We start from the raw sequence: 23,415 nt of genomic DNA, 5'->3' as shown, positions 1-23,415 counted from the left end.
AAGGACATACTTTTAGGGCCTACCTAATAAACTCCTTGATGCAGAGTAGTTTTGCTTTTGAAAAAATTGTTGGTATATGCATCTTTTAGTCCAACTCGTAGCGACTAGCAAGACTACACTAGGCTACTCCAGCATTTTAATAGGGATTGGGGAAACAAACGGAGGGAAGCACATCAAAGCGACGCCGCTTCTTCTAATGGTTTCCGCGTTGGGCGGAAACCAAACGACCTGTTGTGAACGAGAGGCGAGGTTACTAGGCAGGTGGAAAACCTTATACGTATGTCCTTCTGGTGCCCTGTTTTGATAGCCAGTGTGCCATATCAACTTTAAGTTTAATTATGACAGTGGTTCTCAACCTGTGGGTCGGGACCCCCAAATTATTGTGGGGGGTCCCCAGATGATTAACTTAATGTGCAACAACAGTAAACAAACCAACATAAAGTTTAAGTGTAACTGCACATTTCTAAAGTGACAATTTAAGGACTTCTTAATACCTGTGAAATGAAACATTGACCAATTGTCAAATATTAGAGGCGTTGTGAGCATGTAGATCGGCTATTTTCACAATAGAACTGTGTTATACAAAATGTAACGCCTCAACTCTTAGTGCTCGTCAGGGTGGGGGTGGGTCAGTTAAAATTTGATTATTTTGGGGGTCGCGGCCTGAAAAGGTTGAGAACCACTGATTTATGACACCACATCAAAATAAAATATTTCCAATAGATTTTGATTGTCCATGAATATAACAACCTTATTGTTCTTCGGAACTTTTTTGTTCTCTCTTTTTTTTTCTTCATATCAGGACATTGTAAAGATCATTACGAGCAATAACCCACCCATCTCCCAGACTCCCTCCCCAGTCAGAGTTCAGAGTTTGAATGAATGTAAGACTTTTTAAACCAGAAATCCTCTCTCACACTAAATACCAGTGTGCCAATGATTATGCTCCACTGTCTGTGCCAATGTTCGCACCCGTGCCTAAGGTTGCCTGCCCTAAGGGGCAATGTCTAGGGCTCGGCAGTAGAGATTTCACGATGTGAAAATGTCATGTCCCGTTTATTGTGGCAAAAGAAATCACGATTTACCATTGAACTCATGGTTCAATAGTAAAATGCTGAATGCAAGAAACCAGGTTCATATCCAGGACAGCAGAGGAAAGTTAAATATTGCAGCTTTAATAATAATAATAATAATATGTATTTTCATACAGTTAAGCTTCACTGTTGGCTCTTACTTGGTCTAGAGTTTTTGCCTCTACAGTTTAGAGGCTAGTTTCACTATTTCTGTGGACCCCTGGTGTGTGTGTGCGTGCGTGCGTGCGTGCTTGCGTTTGTATGTGTGTGTGTGTGTGTGTGTGTGTGTGTGTGTGTGTGTGTGTGTGTGTGTGCATGTGTGTGTGTGAGAGAGAGAGAGAGAGAGAGAGAGAGTGTGAGACAGTGTTGCAACAGCTCTGTGGTGTGTCAAAGCTCCTCCCCTCTCTGACTCAGAGGAGTCAGGAAACAGAAACTTACAGCACACTCTTCTCTGTCGAGACACACACACACACGCACGCACGCACGCACGCACGCACGCACGCACGCACGCACGCACGCACGCACGCACACACACACACACACACACACACACACACCCACACACACACACACACACACACTTCATTTCTCTCTCCCCCTCGATTGCTCCCTCTCTCCCCCGTTGACTGCCACTGCCTGCACACCCTGGTATTAGTGCATCATGTATTGCTAAATGAAAGAAAATGAAAAGACATTTCCGACCACAAAATCCTCAACATCTTGCATGATTGTGATTGAACACAGAAGCACTACATCTGCAGTTCAGGGATGATGATGATGATGATGATGATGATGATGATGATGATGATGATGATGATGATGTGTCCGTGACCTCGAATAATTGCTAGTCTGTGCACTTCTTTGGTGTTTGGAAGTTGTGTGGAGGATCACCTCCATCTCAAATCCGCCAGGTAAAACAAAATAATTATTGACCCTACATTTGCATATGCCCACGGGGTGCGTGCCACAATGAGTGAACTGGCACAACCTGTCATGCTATGATAAAGTAAATTTCGACTCTCAGCCCGCGGTTGCCATGGCGATGCGCCACCCCCAGACCTGCCGCCCATAGATAAGACTCATGGTCAGTTCAAACACACATCTTCCAGTGAGGAGGACAGACAGTCTTTCCACAGCTACAGGAGGGAATACTGACCCAGACCACTGGAACCTGCTGCTGCTGACTCAGCTGAATGGACTTTAACAACAACCACGATTCAAAGTGACAGTAAACTTCAGGGAACATTCTAGAGGAGGGATTGTTACCACCACTGACTGGCTGATTTCCTTTATTGAGCAGAGTGTTTGTTGCTTCATTCAGGGACAAAATGGCATCCAGGAAGAGGACTCGCCCAGAAGAGGATTATTGCTGTCCTGTGTGTCGTGACATCTTTAAAGATCCTGTTCTCCTGTCCTGCAGCCACAGCTTCTGTAAAGCCTGTCTGCAGGAATGGTGGAGAGAGAAGGTAATAAAAGAATGTCCAGTTTGTAAGGAGAGACATTCAGTGGATCCACCCAGAAACCTGGCTCTGAAGAACCTGTGTGAGGCCTTCATACAGGAGAGACATCAGAGAGCTTCAACAGGGTCTGAGGTTCTCTGCAGTCTGCATGCTGAGAAACTCAAACTGTTCTGTCTGGAATGTCAACTGACCGTGTGTCTTGTGTGTCAGGATTCTAAAAAACACATCAACCACAGAATCAGACCCATCGATGAAGCTGCACTGGATCACAAGGAGGAAGTCCAGAAATCACTGAAGCCTTTACAGGAGAAACTGGAGGTCTTTAATAAAGTTAAAACAAACTGTGACCAAACAGCAGAACACATTAAGGTCCGGGCCCGGCACACAGAGATGCAGATGAAGGAACAGTATAAGAAGATGCATCAGTTTCTACAAGAGGAAGAGGAGGCCAGGATCACTGCACTGAGGGAGGAAGAGCAGCAGAAGACTCAGATGGTGAAGGAGAAGATTGAGGGTCTGAACAGAGACATATCAACCCTTTCAGACACAATCAGAGCCATAGAGGAGGATCTGAGAGCTGAACACATCTCATTCCTGCAGAACTACAAGACCACAGTGGAAAGAGTCCAGTTCACACTGCAGGACCCACAGCCGGTCTCAGGAGCACTGATAGACGAGACCAAACACCTGAAGAACCTGACCTTCAGAGTCTGGGACAAGATGAAGGACATTGTCTCCTACACTCCTGTCATTCTGGACCCCAACACTGCCCATCCAAACCTCATCCTGTCTGATGATCTGACCAGTGTGAGATGTGGAAAGAGACAGCAGCTTCCTGACAACCCAGAGAGGTTTGACCACTGGAGCCTTGTCCTGGGTTCTGAGGGCTTTAACTCTGGGACTCACAGCTGGGATGTTGAGGTTGGAGACAGCACATGGTGGGGACTGGGTGTGTTAGCAGAGTCTTATCAGAGGAAGGGAAAGGGAGGGGGTGAATACTGGAGCCTTTATTATGAAGGTAAATACAGAGCATACTCCTCACCAGGGTCAACCACTGTTCTCTCAGTGAAGCAGAACCCCAAGAAGATCAGAGTCCAGCTGGACTGGAACAAAGGAAAACTGTCCTTCTCTGATCCTGATACTAACACACACATACACACCTTCACACACACTTTCACAGACACACTCTTTCCATTCATTTACACTATTCTTACTCTGAAGATGTTACCATGGAAGATCAGTGTAACTCTGGAACCAGGTAGTTAGACATGATGATGATGATGTATTAATCAGGTCAGTAATAGTACTAGTGCCAACAATAATGGTAATTAATATTATGGGGATTCGTAGAAGTGTAATTATCTAAGGAGTAAACATCGAGATACTTTAAAATGTACCAGACTATTATTATGATACTTTTGCACCTGTAATGTACTTTTTACACTATTTCCTAATACAGAATCATCACATTGGAACAATCTCTTTATGACAATATAAAGAATGACATGTTATAATATGATGGCTAGCAGAGGTCAGTATGTTAAATATTACATTAGTTTTATGAAACCATAACGGCTGATAGACTATGAACCCTGCAGTCACTTGAATCACTGTTAATAAAATGATAACAAACACCATAATGAAATATTTATGTTTCTAATTATATCACATTGCTTGTGTGTGTGTGTGTGTGTGTGTGTGTGTGTGTGTGCGTGCGTGCGTGCGTGCGTGCGTGCATGCATGCGTGCGTGCGTGCGTGCATGGTTTCCGACCCAAAAGAGAAATTAGGCATTTGCCCATTTCCCAAACTAGTGAAAATAGATATTTAATAAATATTTTCACTACTTTTGTTTCCTAATTTATGGAAATTCTTAGATTTTGCTTTTATTCATGAATGAAATTATTAAATGATGAGGAATGTTTTGAAATAAATAATTAAAAACAAATAACAATTTGTCCGCAACCTACAAATGCGTCAAGATTTCACTATGTTAAGGAACCAGTGACATAGACTGTAAGGGATGGTGAACCACTGTAATCTGACCACTCACCTCTTCGGACTCCACCTTAGACCAAGCCTTGACTTATGCAAATAGGTTAAAATGATATTTAGATAGCATGTTATTCAGACGATAGGTTCATTATTTACCTATAGCATCCTATAGCTCTATTTCAAATGTTTATGAACGGTGCAAACCGCTCCTAAATCTGACATTGTCTGTTTGTCCCATGTCTGTTTGTACCGCCCCATCCCACATTGGCCAAGCTTCACGGGACGCTAAATTAAACTAGAAAGTAGGGGTGGGCGATATGGAAAAATACAATATCATGATTATTTTCCAAGCTGTATCACGATACACATGCAATCTTATCACAATTCTTTTTCATGTTGAAAAGAAAGAAGGAGTAACAGACCATTTAGACCAGTGGTCCTCAAAGTGCATGTGATCCAGACTCTCTGTGTTCCTTTTGGGAGGTCTAAATTGACCCATACAAGTATGTAACTCTGACAGTATACACATGAAACCAAATGGACCCTTACAGGTCCATTTGGTTTCATTTGTATGCTGTCAGAGTTAAGGTGTGACCTTGACATTTTAAAGTTGGAGAACTACTGATCTAGACCAAAATGCAAAAATTGAATCCGGCAATGAATCTCTGTGTTAACAATTCAACCAGGCTCCCTTCATTGTATCACAATACATACGATATCTCTGAAAAGGCATATTGTGGACTGTATCGTCTCAAAGATATTTATCACCATATCACCCACCGTACTAGAAAAGTTGACATTGTGGGAAAGTGGTTGCACTGACGCAAGTCACAAGGAATCCACGGCCACCAGACTTCAGGTCCAAGCACATCATAATCTCCATTTGCACAAGGTATCAATACAGCAATTTAGAAGTATGCAAGTAAAAGTCTGGAATTCAAAATGTAGTTGAGTAAAAGCACAAAAGTATTGGTATTTCTTTTTTTCTTAGGCTATTATTATTTCAAAACATTTTCAAAAAACATTCCCAAAAGAATTAAACAAGAAATCAAAGAATACATCAAATAAACTCCATAAATTAGAGAACAAATGTTTAGGAAGTAGGGAAAATAGTAGATCTTCAAGCTCACATCTGCTATTTTCAATAGTTTGGGTCCCTGCCGGGCAAACGTCTAATTTCTCTTTTGGGTCTTGAGATGAAGGTTTGTGAACCACTGAACCACAGTATAATCCCATCCCATTCCATCAGGGCGTGGTAGTCTACCTCTACCCACTACCCTGTAGACAGGGCCGGACTTATGCACGGGCTGAAGGCGCTGCACGGGGCATCAAACCACAAGGGGGCACCATCCTCAAGGCTCAAGCAGGCTTTTTTCCCCACATCTTTTTTTCCCTCCTCCCCATTAGCGAGGAGGTTTGTTTGTAGGAGTGGTTTTCCCAGTGCCCCCCTTCTTTCCTTCTTTTTCCCTAGTTGATTCATTGTATTTCATAGTATTTCTATAGTGAAGAGAATCGGCTAGTAATGCCTGTAATGACCTACTCTGAGATGGAGTCTGCTATGCTACAGACCTTTGAATGAGAGAAGACATATGTGTTGTTCCATACACTCTTCTCCCTGTTTCAGGTAAATATGTGGAGAATACATACATGTTTTAAGTGCTACGAAGAGGAAATTACATTACCGGTATTAGTGTTTGTAGTGTTTTTCACTGTAAACACATGAGCTAAGCTAAGCTAAGCTAACGTTGCTGTCTGTAATGACTGGTTTGTGGTTACACTTAAGAGTTTTGAGGAAATGTTTGGTGGATACTAGTAGTATGCACAACTGGTTGGAGCGCCTCAGTGCTGGCTGCAGAGTTAAGGTGCTATCTATCCCGATTGTTTGATTGATTGAAGACTATTATAAGTTTGCATAGGAAAAGGTACAGTTTCAAAGTTCACTGGTACAAGGTCAACTAAAAGGATATCCTAGTAAGCTTTAAGGCTTATTTGCACAGGAAACCTTTATGTATCTCATATAACAAATGAGACCACACGATTAGGGGAAAAAAAATCAAACCAAGTTTGAAGTGAGCAGTGGTGTGTGTGTGTGTGTGTGTGTGTGTGTGTGTGTGTGTGTGTGCGTCCTCATAATGACTTTCTCTGTTCCTATCTATGTCTAAGCAGCCGTGTGTATCCGCACCAGCGGCTACCGCAGGTCGCCAGCGCGCGCGTGGGGGGGGGGGGCACCAAACACGGTCCAAGCACCAGGGCACCATGAAGGGTTAATCTGGCCCTGCCTGTAGATTAGTAATGTTGTTTTGAATTTATAATATTTGGATATTGCTGTAAATGTAAGGCTAAAGAAAAGGAGAAAAAAAAAGATATTTGTTCAACAAAGTAAAAGAACAGCTGTACAATTAGTTTTGTTATTTGATTGATGGATTATTATTTGATTAATGTCATACACTGTATTGAAAAGTATTACCCATAACCTAAAGGGGGAGATGCCTATTTGATGTAAATCATGTTATTAAAAGTGCATGCGTGCTCACATCAGTGCATCAAAAGGTATCTCTTAACACAGCTGTCATGACATGCAGGCCTGGAATGTCTTCATTTTAGGGGCAAGGCGAGGCCACAGGGAACACAGGCCAAATGCCAGGACAGGGAGGCCATCAAATAAAACAAGATTTTAGTCCATTGAAAGAATTTGTCGAATTTAAGGGTTAGGGATGATAACCTAATATGCAGTGAAATAAATGATGGTATTTACAATCTGATCCGTGCTCAGCCCTGCACCAATCAAAGTCACTGGATTGGTTTAAAGATGGGGACTCGGGGAGGTAAGATTTCAGAATCGCAACAAAAGACACTGGTGTCTACATGACAAGAAAGACACACGGTGTCTGCTGTCTACATATTGACAAGAAAGACAGAGGGGTAAGTGGTACAAGTAAGCTGGGGCATTAAGGCCACTGTGGCCTCAGATCGGCTATTTTCACATTTTCTGCCACTATATATTTGACAATTTGGACAATGTTTAATTTGCCATTTTAGAGGTATTAAAAAGTCCTTAAATTGTCACTTTAGAAATGTGACGATACCCTCAATATACTTAAACTTTATGTTGGTTTGTTTACAGTTGAGTGAGAAAACAATGTTGCACATTAAGTTAATCATCTGGGGACCCCCAAAATAATTGGGGGGTCGGGTGTGATGTGATGACGTCATCAAACGATAAAGTCGACTTCAACTCAACTTTTTACTGAGTCGAGTCGACTTGTAAAAATCACAAGTCGTTAATGCCCTATGGTAAATTATGTAAGGAGATACTTCACCTCACTTATCTCACACACTCCAACCTCTGTATGAGTTGTTGAAGTATAGCGTGGAATGGGTTTGGGGCCCACAACAGCAAGAAGCCTTTAGAAAGTGAAAACACTAATATGCTCAGCACCTGTATCCAGTACCACGACCCAAAACTGCCCACTGGTTACATGCTGCCATTCAATTCAGACATCCCCCCATTCAGACACCAACCCTATACCTAACCCTAACCTCAATGGAAGTGTTGCCACTCAGACAATTAGAAGTCAATGTCTGAATGGCAGAGAAAGGTATCTGCAATAAAGCAGACAGCCCGCAACACTCCAAGTTAGATGAAGGCTTTTAGGTGCACGGCTCAAAAAAGCATAATGAGAAAGAAGTAGTCGCCAGCACTCAAGGAATATCCTTTTTACATGATTTTATTTACCTCAATGGACAGTGTACGGACGCGTTTCGGCCCTTCGGCCTTCCTCAGCGTCCGTACACTGTCCATTGAGGTAAATAAAATCATGTAAAAAGGATATTCCTTGAGTGCTGGCGACTACTTCTTTCTCAATGTCTGAATGGCAACATGTCTGAATGGAGAGCGTATACCCTGCCCACAGTGGTAGCTGCTGATGCATCGAGTTATGGCATAAGAGGAGTGCTGTTGCAGGAACATGCAGGCACACTGAAACCTGTAGCTTATTGTTCCCGTACACTAAATGATGCAGAAAAGAATTACGCTCAGATCGAAAAAGAGTGTAGTCTCGCTAGTGTATGGGCTTCAGAACAGTTCTATCTCTATCTGTGTGGTCTGGAGAGCTACAGACCTGGATAAGACCCCACTGCGCTGCCAGCGACTTCTTATCCATCTCATGAAGTTCAACCCAGTCGCTGATTGCATCCCTGGTAAGGACCTGATTGTGCCCGACATGGTCTCTAGGCCAGGGGTTTTCAAAGTGGGTGACGGGGCACCCTGGGGTGCCGTGACGGCAGTCCAGGGGTGCCGCGAGATCATTTGATAATATTTGGAATTTATTTGGACACTTGAAAAAATATTTAGTATCATTTTAAACTTGAAGTACAACGTTATTTTCAGTCAGTTCTAACCAAAATGGCTATTATCTCAACGTTTTCCTCGCAACATAATCACTAAAATATCGTCACTGTCTGGCAGAAACCTCGTATCTCCAAGTTTCAAATGTGTACGTCTTTTGGTAGTATTCATCATACAAGACTGTCACACAAAACCAGTGAAAACAGCCGATCTATCTGCTGTTTCACTAGTTTAGTAAATGTTATAGATGATAAATACAAAACGAATGGTTTTGAACATACAAGGTTTCCACCCGACAACGACGATATGTTATACATATAAGGTGCTGGGAGTGAAAATTATAATGTAGGGGTGCCTCGGATTAAACGAATATGTATGGGGTACCCTGAGACCAAAACGTTTGGGAACCTCTGCTCTAGGCATCCTCAGCCAAAGGAGGACGACACTGGACTGTGCGAGGACGTCCAGGCCTATGTGGACGCCATCGAAGAGTATGAGGGACACAAGACAGTGATTGAAAGGTTAAAGACAGAGACAGGGAAAGATGAGTCCCTGCAGCTTGTCAAACAATACACCAAGTCAGGCTGGCCACGATACGAGAGGCATGTGGCCAAGCCCGCCTTAGAGTATTTCAGGGAGAGATGTAGCTTAAGTGAACAGAAAGGGCTACGAAAAAGAGAAGAACCAAATTGTGATTCCACAGACGTTACAATCAGAGATGCTGGAGAGAATCCATCATGGGCACCAGGGCCTAAACAAATGCAGAGCAAAGTACAGAGACGTCATCTGGTGGCCAAATATCAGCCAAGATGTTAAAGAGAAAGCTGCCTGTTCCCATTGTAATGAGCACAAACCTAGCCGACACAGAGAACCACTCATCACAACACTGTTACCAGAGCTACAGTACCATGGCAAAAGATATGGAGTTGTGTGAGTTCAAGGGAAAGAACTACCATTATAGATTATATAGACTATCAGGGGACATCTTAAAAAGTCCTGGAATAAATTCCTTACCAAAAAATGTCTTCACCAATGTGTTTGTAAAGGTGTCTAGTAACACATCCTACAAAGACTGAAATTCAGTTTCCCTAGGAGAATCCGTGACAGCTGCTGAAAGTTGGGGTCACATTAAATTAACTATACAGGATAAAACACACCAAAATAAATATGCTTTAAGTAGCATGTGAGGGGTCAAACTAGGGTTTTTTCATGATTCTGAATCCATTGCAAGCATTTGTTTTGCACAAAAAAACATTCATTGGGCTAAAAACGCCCCCATAAAACTATGGTTTAGTGATGAGTCACTAAGGAAATGGTAAGGAATTTATTCCAGGAGACACTATTTCTGAAGATACCCCCCGACTATTCAAGGTGGCTAGAGATAAAAGGTCTCACAAGAACAACCAGTGAAGCTGTGATAAACAAGCTGATGAGCATATTCACACGTTTCGGCTTAACAGAAGAGATCATGACTGATAATGCCTCTTATTTCAGCTCAGTACAGTTCAAGGACTGGACATCTATGTGTGTGTGTGTGTGCGTGCGTGCGTGTGTGCGTACGTGCGTGCGTGTGTGTGACTTGTATTGTATGTAACAACGTTCTGCCCTACATGCCCTTTGTAACTGGCTGTTTTCCTATTTATCTAACTGCACTGTTATTGTTTATGTCCTTTGTACATTTGTGTACTTCTGCTTATGCGGGCATAAATAAACATTTCAAATGTGTGCGTGTATGCGTGCTTGCGTGTGTGTGTGTGTGTGTGTGTGTGTGTGTGTGTGTGTGTGTAAGAGAGAGAGTTGCAACAGCTCTGTGCTGTGTCAAAGCTCCTCCCCTCTCTGACTCAGAGGAGTCAGGAAACAGAAACTTACAGCACACTCTGCTCTGTCGACACAGACAGATACACACACACACAGAGACAGGCGATAAGATTCACGTTCAGATCAAACGCACAACTTCCAGTGAGGAGGACAGACTGTCTTTCCACATCTACAGGAGGGAATACTGACCCAGACCACTGGAACCTGCTGCTGACTCTGTCAGCTGAATGGACTTTAACAACAACCACCATTCAAAGTGAAAGTAAACTTCAGGGAACATTCTAGAGGAGGGAGTGTTACCACCACTGACTGGCTGATTTCCTTTATTGAGCAGAGTGTTTGTTGCTTCATTCAGGGACAAAATGGCATCCAAGGCAACTCGCCCAGAAGAGGATTATTGCTGTCCTGTGTGTTGTGACATCTTTAAAGATCCTGTTCTCCTGTCCTGCAGCCATAGCTTCTGTAAAGCCTGTCTGCAGGAATGGTGGAGAGAGAAGGTAATAAAAGAATGTCCAGTTTGTAAGGAGAGACATTCAGTGGATCCACCCAGAAACCTGGCTCTGAAGAACCTGTGTGAGGCCTTCATACAGGAGAGACATCAGAGAGCTTCAACAGGGCCTGAGGTTCTCTGCAGTCTGCATGCTGAGAAACTCAAACTGTTCTGTCTGGAATGTCAACTGGCCGTGTGTCTTGTGTGTCTGGATTCTAAAAAACACACCAAACACAGTTTCAGACCCATCGATGAAGTTGCACTGGAACACAAGGAGGAGGTCCAGAAATCACTGAAGCCTTTACAGGAGAAACTGGAGGTCTTTAATAAAGTTAAAACAAACTGTGACCAAACAGCAGAACACATTAAGGTCCGGGCCCGGCACACAGAGATGCAGATGAAGGAACACTTTAAGAAGATGCATCAGTTTCTAAAGAAGGAAGAGAAGACAAGGATCATTGCACTGAGGGAGGAAGAGCAGCAGAAGACTCAGATGGTGAAGGAGAAGATTGAGGGTCTGAACAGAGACATATCAACCCTTTCAGACACAATCAGAGCCATAGAGGAGGATCTGAGAGCTGAACACATCTCATTCCTGCAGAACTACAAGACCACAGTGGAAAGAGTCCAGTTCACACTGCAGGACCCACAGCCGGTCTCAGGACCACTGATAGACGAGACCAAACACCTGAAGAACCTGACCTTCAGAGTCTGGGACAAGATGAAGGACATTGTCTCCTACACTCCTGTCATTCTGGACCCCAACACTGCCTGTGCAAAACTCATCCTGTCTGATGATCTGACCAGTGTGAGATGTGGAGATGAACAGCAGCTTCCTGACAACCCAGAGAGGTTTGACTACTGGTGGCCCCGTGTCCTGGGTTCTGAGGGTTTTAACTCTGGGACTCACAGCTGGGATGTTGAGGTTGGAGACAGTACATGGTGGTGGCTGGGTGTGTTAGCAGAGTCTTATCAGAGGAAGGGAAATGGAGGGGGTCAATGCTGGTGCATATGGTTATCTCACGGTAAATACTGCACATACTCCTCACCAGGGTCAGTCACTGTTCTCTCAGTGAAGCAGAACCCCAAGAAGATCAGAGTCCAGCTGGACTGGAACAAAGGAAAGCTGTCCTTCTCTGATCCTGATACTAACACACACATACACACCTTCACACACACTTTCACTGAAACACTCTTTCCATACTTTGCCACTGATCTGACTCTGAAGATGTTACCATGGAAGGTCAGTGTAACTCTGGAACCACGTAGTTAGACATGATGATGATGATGATGATGATGATGATGATGATGATGTATTAATCAGATCAGTAATAGTGCCAACAATAATGGTAATTAATATTATGGGGATTCATAGAAATGTAATTGTCTCAATAGTAAACATTGAGATACTTTAAAATGTACCAGACTATTATTATGATACTTTTGCAAGTAACTGTATTGTACTTTTTACACTATTTCCTAATATAGAATCATCACATTGGAACAATCTCTCTATGACATTATAAAGAATGACATGTTATAATATGATGGCTAGCAGAGGTCAGTATGTTAAATGTTTACATTAATTAACTAGGAACCCTGCAGTCACTTGAATCACTGTGATTAAAATTATAACAAATAATAAAATAATAAAATATTTTTGGTTCTAATTATGTCACATTGCTCGAATGTGTGTGTGTGTGTGTGTGTGTGTGTGTGTGTGTGTGTGTGTGTGTGTGTGTGTGTGTGTGTGTGTGTGTGTGTGTGTGTGTGTGTGTGTGTGTGTGTGTGTGTGTGAGTGACCCAAAAGAGAAATTAAGCATTTGTCCTGGACCCAAACTAGTCAAAATAGATATTTAATAAATACTTTCACTACTTCTTAAATATGTTTCCTAATTTATGGAATTTCTTAGATTTTGCTTTTCGATGGCCAAAATGCAAAACCTCCTATATGCAAATGTCATGATTTTTGGATTTCACTTGAAATGAGGACAACAGGCTATGCTGCACATGGTCAGTCTGTCTGCAAGATTGTTCTGCCACTCATTTGGCCAAAAATGTCATGTGACTAAAACATGACGTTTGACAGGTTTGCAAACGTGGCAAAATGATGAAGCTCAAAACCTCCTATCTGCATTGCCTTGTTGATTGATAATGATTGGTGTCAGGTGGTGAAATGTAATAAAAAATGTTAATGGTAATACATGTACAGACCAGTAGAATGTCTTGTTCTCAATGAAGTGCTGTAAAAGGTGTTATTTAAGAAAAAAAATAGCCTAACTATTTCTAGGTAAAACCTCCTATCTGCATGTTGTCGACTGGAGGTTTTTACCTAAAAATAGTAGAAATAGTAGATAGGAGGATTTGCGTTTTTACTCACATTTTCTTTTACATTTTCCCCAACAAAGTGATTTTTACAGATGTGAGGTTTTGCATTTTGGCCATAGTTTTATTTATGAATGAAATTACTTGTATGTTGCTTTTTTGGGGGGGAATGTTTTGAAATAAATAATTAAAAACAAATAGTAGGAAATAAAATAAAATACAATACAATACAGGGACCCATAATAATTTGTCCGCAACCTACAAATGCGTCGAGATTTCACTGTGTTGGGGAACCAGTGACATAGACTGTAAGGGATGGTGAACCACTGTAATCTGACCTCTCACCTCTTCAGACTCCACCTTAGACCAAGCCTTGACTTATGCAAATAGGTTGAAATGACATTTAGATAGCATGTTATTCAGGCGATAGGATCATTATTTACCTATAGCATCCAATAGTTCTATTTCAAATGTTTATGAACGGTGCTAACTGCACTGTTTGTCCCACGTCTGTTTGTAGGTATGTCCCGCATCCCACATCCCATCCCGCACTGGCCAAGCTTCACAGGACGCTAAATTAAACTAGAAAGTAGGGGTGGCTGATATGGAAAAATACAATATCACGATATATTTCCAAGCTGTATCACGATACACATGCAATCTTATCATGATTCTTTTTCATGTTGGTTTATTATGGTTATTTTTCAAGTTACTTAACCGTACAGCCACCTACAAGGTAACAAAAACTAAAAGAAAAAGGAGTAACAGACCATTTAGACCAGTGGTCCTCAAAGTGCAAGCAATCCAGTCTCTCGTATTGTCTCAACGATATTTACCACCATATCACCCACCCCTACTAGAAAAGGTGCAATTGAGCAGTGAAGTCATGATGTCACTCGCTTATCCCCCGGTTCATGGAAGTAATTTCTCTATGGAGAATAACATTGAGTCATCCTAAAATCATCTCATATAAGCATTGCGGTTCAAAAATAAGAAAACAGTGTCCTCGATATTGTCGGGGAGGTGGCTCTGTATGGTTTATGATATTCAGTCACTCATATTTGATACAGTCTGTAACTAATTCGGCAACAGTAACATTGGCGTTTTCTCACCATCAGTTGATTCTTCATATCTATATGAGTCAAACCGCTGAGATCATTTGTTATGTTTGGAACACAGTTCTTATATGACGCAATATGAAAACCAATATGCGAACCAGGTAGGATGTATAAATTACGTAAAACTTTGTTGCTAACCCTATTTTTGACACTTAAAGCGTGACACTATTGGTCGGCGAAGTTGGGCTTTAATTAATTAAGTTAATTAATTAAGTTTTAAGTTAAGTTCGTTTTTATAGATTTCTTTTGTCAAACAGCGAGTGACCAAGTGTGTAGACGTGTGTTTGGACCGTACCGCTGGTTGGTTGACATAGTTGCCATCATCATCGTCGTCATCTTCGTCATCGCTGCTATCGCTAACGTCGTTGCAGTAATCAGCCTTCCCACCTGGAACAGAGGTTTGGGATAGGGATGAGTCAGGGACGTGCTGGCCATTGGGAAAAGCGGGACAACTCCCGAACGGCCGGTTCATTCCCGGCCGGTCCAGGCCGGCCATTAGGGGAAAAAAAATTAAATTAAATGTCGGCCTTCGTTCCATTTTGGGGACAAAGTAAAACGTCACTGTCGGGCAGAAACCTTGTGTCTCCAAGTTTCAAATGTGTAAATTTTTTCGCAAAGCAAAGCCCTGCCTCATAAAAGGCCGTCGCACAAAAGTAGTGAAAACAGCAGATCTACAAGCACACAACGTAGATCGTCTCTTTTCACTAGTTTAATACATTTTTCAAATGATAAATACAAAACAAACGGTTTTGGACAACGACGAAATGTAACTCATCATGATCTGAAATGGCAAATCTTTGAGTAGCAGCAGAGAGAGATCTCTCTCTATAGCGCGCAATGAGGGCCCCTCCAACTCTTTTTCCCGGGCTGAATCAGGGGCCCAGCACGTCCCTGGGATGCGTTATTAGGGTTCACTCACTTTTTCATGACAATGAAGGGGTGTTTTGAGGGTCTCAGCAGGGGATGGCAATTGCGGCCGCCCCCTAGCGCAATGGTTCTCAACCTGTGGGTTAGGACCCCCAGAGGGGTCCCCAAATTATGTTGGGGGTCCCCAGATAATTAGCTAAATGTTAACATTGTTTTCTCACTCAACAGTAAACAGCATACAGTATAAGTGTATGTACAGCCTATCTGCACATTTCTAAAGTGACACTTTAAGGACTTTAAAGACCTTTTTAGGTCAAACATTGGTCAAATTGTCAAATATTACAAGCAGAAATTGTGAAAATAGCCGATCTACATGTTCAGAGGCGTTGTGAGCATGTAGATCGGCTATTTTCACAATGGAATAGATCAAGTCAAGCTAAATGTAAAGCCAACTCCTATTGTAGTTACTAGGGCCCAAGGTGGAGGGGACGTAATTATTTTATACTTTGTAGATCTGCTATTTTTGAATGTATGTATTTTTTAAGTGGACATTTTTAACTCAAACTTTGCTTCTGGGGGGTCCCTGGAACGAGATGGGGGTCCGTGGCCAAATACATATAATTTTGGGGGTCCTTCACATGAAAAGGTTTGAGCACCACTGACATAGAAACATAGTTTTTTTTTTTTTTTTTAAACCTATGTTTTATAGGTAATCAAAGACTTGCACACATTTACCGGTACACGACTTTTCAAAAATAGCAGACCTACAAGCTCGCAGCGCGGCACTCGGTGCCATGCTGTGAGCTTGTATATCTGCTATTATTCAATAGTTAAAGCACATGGGGGTCCCGCAGAGAATTCTTGTACCCAGGGCCCTTGGTACGACACCCCTGTTCATGTGTGGTCCAGCCCTATGGAAAGTATGGATTCCATACATGTGCAAATACAAATATTCAAAATATTGTTTTGATGCTCATATTAACCTTAGGAAGTGTTAAACTTCCTAAGGATTAAATGACTTAGGCCAATCAGACTTCAAGGCCAAATTATTAAATTGAGTAACTGTCTTACTCAAGACCTAGGCAATCTTTTGAGAGCACAAGACAATGTGACTTAAGGCAGGGGTTCCCAAATATATATTTTTTCATCCGAGGCACCCCTAAATTATATTCATAATTCATAACATCTTATATTTATGCCATATTTTACTGATTATGTTGTGAGGAAAACATTGACATAATAGCCATATTGAAAGAAACTGACAGAAAATAACTTTGTACTTCAAGTTTAAAATGATACTAAATATTTTTTTTAAGTGTCCAAATGAATTCCAAATATTATCAAATTATCTCGCGGCAATCCCGGACTGCCATCACGTCACCCCAGGGTGCCCCGTCACCCACTTTGAAAACCCCTGACTTAAGGGAAGGCCCATGTCACATGTCACTCTTGAGATAGGCCATTATATTACTGGGTCGGGATTAAAATGATCCTTTTCAATTAGCATATAGGCGATTCTTCCAGAAGTGGCCAGTGTTATGAAGAGCTGATAGATTACTTGGGACATTATTTTAAGCTGATGAATTGTAGGTATAACCAGTAAGACTCCCTAATCAGGAGATAAGCGACCGCCACGTCGCATACACAAACTTTAGAAGGCAATGGTAGCCAATCAGGAGGGAATATGGGAAATGGGACAGATCCATGTTGATGACATGACTTTAGAGATACTGTGTACCGCTTTGCGTGATTTTAGCCCAAAATCTGTAGGAGCAGTGTCCAAAAATGTGTTTGTAAAAATCGGCCTGATGGTGGCGCTAGAAGAGGGAGAAATGAGGGGCGGAGGTTGTGGTTTGCCATCCAAGGAAGGAGTTTGTGTGCAAAGTTTGGCTTCGAGGGCCGGTGGCAGAGATAAGAGTAGGGGCAAAAGTGTGGCGTGACGTGACGGACAGATGGAGGGACGGAGGGACTGGCGAGGGACAGCCGGTGGAGCTTGTCATAGTAACTTGCGACCTGACGGTCACAATTACAAATTTACTGGGTATCAAATGGATTAACTTACAGGTCTATAATTCAGAGTGTACAGATGGACCCTTAAGGCACCCTTAAGGGTCCATTTGGTTCCATTTGTACACTCTCAGAAACTATGGGGATATAAGCCATGGCCTAATAATGCATACTGGAATACTATAAAATCAAATAAAAAGTCATATTATGGTCAGTGAATGAGTGAGTTCCAAACGTACCTGATCTCTTCCGGGGGTCCCGGGTTTTCTGGGGGTCCTCCAGAGGCTGCTGGGGGTTCAGGGGGTCCACATTCAAATAATCACCTGAGCAGCAGCGAAGGAACAGAGTGACAATAACATTTCTGAACATGTATTTTCATACTGCCAGCCTTTTTCAGGCCAAGGGCCTCCTACCCCAGTGGTTCTCAACCTTTTCAGGCAGCGACCCCCAAAATAATTATATCTTAACTGGGGACCCCCCACCCTGACGAGCACCAAGAGTTGAGGCATTACATTTTGTATAACACGGTTCTATTGTGAAAATAGCAGATCTACATGCTCACAACGCCTCAAATCGCGAGGCGTTGTGAGCATGTAGATCTGCTATTTTAAAAATGTCTGCCTCTAATATTTGACAATTTGGCCAATGTTTAATTGCCATTTTAGAGGTATTAAAATGTCTTTAAATTGTCACTTTAGAAATGTGCAAATACCCTCTATACACCTAAACTGTATGTTGGTTTGTTTACTGTTGAGAGAGAAAACAATGTTGCACATTAAGTTAATCATCTGAGGACCCCCCAAAATAATTGGGGTTAGGTTTAGCTTAGGGTTAGTTGACCCTAACCCAGACAAAATAACATAGGTAGACCAAGCACCTAATCAGTAAAAAAAAGCTTTATATAAAAAAACTAAAAAATACTATCTAGCTTTCATGTACAGTATGGTCATTGGGGGGTAGGCGCGAGATACAGTAAATGCTACAGTATGGGCTTAGGTGGAGTCTGAAGAAGAGGTGAGTTTTCAGTCCACGGCAAAAGCTAAGGAGTGAGTCTGTTCTAAGTGCGACAGGGAGTTAATTCCACAGTTTGGGGGCCAAGAGGAAAGGAAGCAAATGGACCTTTATGGGACTGTAATTGAGAGTGTACAAATGGAACCAAATGGACCCTTGCGGGTCTGTAACTCTGGAAGCGGTCCACTTGGTTTGCATTTTGGTCCCAGAGATAAAAACAGAGAATGTTAGAGAGGCAGGGGCTGAAATTTCTAAAAGGGCCTTTTGGTGGAAATATTGAAAATAGCTGACCTCCAAGCTCACAACGCGTCGCGCTGCGACGCGTTGTGAGCTTGGAGGTCAGCTATTTCCAGCGTGTGATACCACAATGAAGTTAAGTCAATACTGGAAATGTGGCATGGATTTCAACACAGAGAGGGCAATGCTCTCAACATGAGACGCTGCATTCAAGTTCAGGAGAATTCTCTTGAATGCTGCCTTCAGGTATGGCATGGAAAGAGGGCATTTGAACTGCATTCATGGTCTGGAGAGGGCACCTTTTTACAGACAGGTAAAAGGGCAGGGGCTCAAGCCCCCTTTGATGTCTACTGTATGTGTGCACGTGCCTGTTCTTACCTGAGCCACATCTGCCCTTCTGGTTTGGTTTGACATTGACATAGGCAGGCTCTACATCCACTGTGGAGGAACAACAGCATGTCTTATTATATGACTGAACACTTCATTACAAATAATATTAAAGCAGCACTATGTAACTTTCCTCTTTGAATGTGGTTTCCTGAGCAAGAGCAGACATCTTTTACCATTGAGCCACTAGAGCCGGCCTGCTTGCTCAGGGGATAAATTGAATCTTGACCAAGATTTGAGTCCAAAAAAGTGGAGATATCTGGCATTAAAGGACAACTTTGTTTTTTTTACAACAAGGGTTCATATTTTAGATTGTAACTAAAGAATATAAAAGATGAGTGTTAAAATGATTTCATTTACTTCTTTCTATTGTTTTAGAGATTTTTTTATTTCAGTGGCTGGGGGCATGCGTACAAGTACTAAATATGTCATTTTACACAGAATAAACCCATTACCAAGATACAACGCAACCTTTCATGGTTGGATGTGACTTATGGGGGCTAGAGGTGTTACTGTAAATAGCAATAAAGAAACTGCTGGCTTATTGTGTCTAAAAAGACATATTTAGCCACTTGTACGCATGCCCCCATGCGTACGCATGCCCCACATTTTAGCACGGTAAACGCGATAAAACAATAGAACGAAGCAAATGAAAACATTGGTACACTCACCTTTTCTAAAAAAACAAAGTTGTCCTTTAAATCTTTTAAAACTTCATTTGAATATCTTAATTACAATGAAATGAAGTTGACGTGTTTCTTTTTAATGGTAACTGTTTGTTGTATAATCACAATGTTACACTTGAGGGTCGTGCCTTATCGTGGTTATCGGCACTTCAGCCCTGCCTACGGAACTCACCTGTCACCTCGCGTTCTGCAGCGAAGGCTGGCGTGCCAATAACCACGATAATGCACACCCTCTTGTGTAGTGTTGCTTAACTACCATACAGTTTGTATACATTATATAGTATTAACGTATTACAACAAGAAAATGACATTGTGTTCATTAAAGAAGGTTACACAGACAGCTGGTTTTACAGTGTACCTGAACTGTGCGTTGAAGCCAGACTGCAACGGGACTGATGAATTGCAGCTGGTTCATCAGGCAACACCTTCCTACCACACACACACACACACACACACACACACACACACACACACACACACACACACACACACACACACACACACACACACACACACACACACACACACACACACACACACACACACACACACACACACACACACACACACTCACACACACACACACACACACACACACACACACACACACACACACACGTTTATATTACCATACATGTTTTTGCCATTTGATCTGAAAAATGTATCTATTTATTTGTTTTAAGTATAAATGAGGCATAATGCCAACCCCTAACCTCTTCTCTTGTGAGGACCAAGACAATTTTAACATTGGTACACAATAAACACTGGGTGAAAAGAGAGATTATCTGACATACGGTATACTGGTAGATTATATGACCAATTTTGTACCAGTATATACTGGGCATATACCCACATTATTGGAAGTTTTCAGTTCAAGAGATTTTCAGGCATATTCCCCTGTAAACTGCAAATAATAGGTGATATTCTGCCCCCAGCTAGACAAAGGCACACTGTGCCTTTGTCTATTATTTGCAGTTTACAGGGGAATATGCCTGAAAATCTCTTGAACTGAAAACTTCCAATAATGTGGGTATATGCCCAGTATACTGGTACAAAATTGGTCATATAATCTACCAGTATATGTCAGATAATCTCTCTTTTCACCCAGTGAAAGGTGGTTGCACACTGCTGCGTTTTTCGGGCCGAATATCGGAGTGAATTTCGGAGCACGCAAATAAAAAAATCAAACTCACGTTATGTCAGTCACGTTTGCACACTGCCGCCCGTTTCGGGCACCACTCTGTCCCTTGCTCTCTCTATCTCTCTCTCTCTCCTTGCCCTGAAAAACGCATTTCGCAACGAAAAACGCAGCAGTGTGCAACCAGCTTTAGGGTGCAACCAGCTTTAGGGTGCAACAATACATGTATTCGAGCCCACTTAGAGAACCACTACCCTAGAGGGTACCGTATTGTTCAAACCAAACAAATACGTAGTTATAAAAACACATTTATAAATCAAGGACAGTTTATTTTTTGTATCGAACCGTGACACCAAAATATCGAACCGAACCGAACCGTGAATTTTGTAAACCGTTGCACCCTTAGTACACAAGTACAGTGTACACATGTCTCTCTCTCTCTCTCTCTCTCTCTCTCTCTCCAACGCTGGGCTACTACATATTGCAACAATTTTCATTGATTTCTTTCTTTTTTTGCCAATAATTTGATGACCGATCAGGAATTATCTCCATGAATTCAAGGCTTCATGGGGAGTGTAACTGTAACTGAATACCGGTAAGTCATTCCAGGCTAATATCTAATTCCCAGGGGTGTCACACCAAATTCCGGGCCCTGGGTGCAAGGATTCACTGGGTTATGTTGCTCACAGCAAGCTGTAAGCTTGTAGATCTGCTATTTTTGAAAAATCGTGAACATTTGCGCAAGTCTTTGAAGTTTTATTAAAAAAAAAAAACAATGTTTCTGTGTCAATGGTGCTCAAACTTTTTCATGTGAAGGACCCCCAACATGATATGTATTTGGCCACGTACGGACCCCCATCTCAAAATATTTAGTTCCAGGGACCCCCCAGAAGCAAACTCTGAGTTACATATGTTCGCTTAAAGAATACATATTCAAAGATTTGCACACATTTTCACAACTTTTCAAAAATAGCAGATCTACAAGCTCGCAGCGCGGCACTCGGTGCCGCGCTGTGAGCATGTAGATCTGCTATTTCTCAACAGCTAAAGTATAAAATAATTAAGGCTCCTCCACCTTGGGCCCTTGTAACTCAGTCCCACTCCCCCCCCCCCCTCCCCCCCTTGTGACGGCCCCGTACGTACACGTAGCCTTCTGCGTCACTGTCGTCTGTGTTCACGTAGTCGGCTCCTGCAAAGACAACGAGAGTCACGTCAACACCGGTTCCACACACAGTTTACAAGTAAAATACATTTTTTATCATTATTCTGTGTCTGTGAACAATGATTTAATTGAACTGTCGAGGGTATGCGTGAGACATCATCCTCATACCAGGAAGTTATGCGGGAAAGGTAACTAAGTGGCAAAAAACTACTTTCTGGCCTTGACAGCCCATACATCCAAACAGAAAAGCCCAATCTGATTGCATTAAACAATGTTAAATGACGTTAAACTCATTTTGACACTCCCTTTGCCACTCGATTTGCCACTCGATATGCCATTTACTCTATTCATGCGCATACCCTCTATAGCCTAGCTCAAGGGTTCCCAAACCCCCATGTGTGAGCTTGTAGAACGGCTATTTTCAAAACGTTTGCCTCTTTCTTAGGTAATATTGGGCGAATTTGGTATGAAAAAGGCATTCAATTGTAACTTTAGAAATGTGCAGAATACTCTATATCAGGGGTTTTCAAAGTGGGTGACGGGGCACCCTGGGGTGCCGTGACGGCAGTCCAGGGGTGCCGCGAGATCATTTGATAATATTTGGAATTTATTTGAAAAAATATTTAGTATCATTTTAAACTTACAGAGTTATTTTCAGTCAGTTCTAACAAAAATAGCTATTATCTCAACGTTTTCCTCGCAACAAAATCACTAAAATATCGTCACTGTCGGGCAGAAACCTTGCATCTCCAAGTTTCAAATGTGTACGTCTTTTGGTAAAGCAAAGCCCTGCTTCATCATACAAGACTGTCACACAAAACTAGTGAAAACAGCCGATCTACAAGCACACATTGTGTGCTTGTAGATCTGCTGTTTTCACTAGTTTAGTACATTTTATAGATGATAAATACAAAACGAACGGTTTTGGACATACAAGGTTTCCACCCGACAACGACGATATGCTATAAATATAACGTGCTGGGAGTGAAAATTATAATGTAGGGGTGCCTCGGATTAAAACAATATTTATGGGGTGCCCTGAGACAAAAAAGTTTGGGAACCCCTGCTCTATATACCTGTATACTTATTGCGACCGTCAGGGAGCAGTTTACTATGAAAACCTCCACCGGCCGTCCGTCCGTCCGTCCGTCCGTCACACCTTTGTGACCATCAACAAACGTCACACCTTTGTTGATGTTTAAATCGAAGAGTCTTGGTCAAATACTTCTGTTGGTTTCTGCACTGATCATTTATACAATTCAGCTGTGTTTGCTCGTGTCATCATGATGAGGTCA

At 42.1% G+C, this 23,415-nt stretch overlaps 1 protein-coding gene across 1 annotated transcript; it reads left to right on the top strand.

Moving 5' to 3' along the window:
* Positions 1–2,401: 2,401 nt before the first annotated feature.
* Positions 2,402–13,872, top strand: LOC308283112 (uncharacterized protein; the record flags this gene model as incomplete). Its single annotated transcript, XM_080723495.1, has 4 exons — positions 2,402–3,772; positions 9,304–9,500; positions 11,048–12,425; positions 13,861–13,872. 4 exons carry the CDS (start codon positions 2,402–2,404, stop codon positions 13,870–13,872), a joined length of 2,958 nt encoding a protein of 985 aa, XP_080579621.1.
* Positions 13,873–23,415: the final 9,543 nt, after the last annotated feature.

This window comes from Nannobrachium achirus (genome assembly GCF_963921795.1).
Source record: "Nannobrachium achirus genome assembly, chromosome: 4".
Lineage (NCBI taxonomy): Eukaryota > Metazoa > Chordata > Actinopteri > Myctophiformes > Myctophidae > Nannobrachium > Nannobrachium achirus.
Note: the sequence above shows the minus strand (reverse complement) of the source record. Positions and strands in the feature narration are given on the sequence as shown.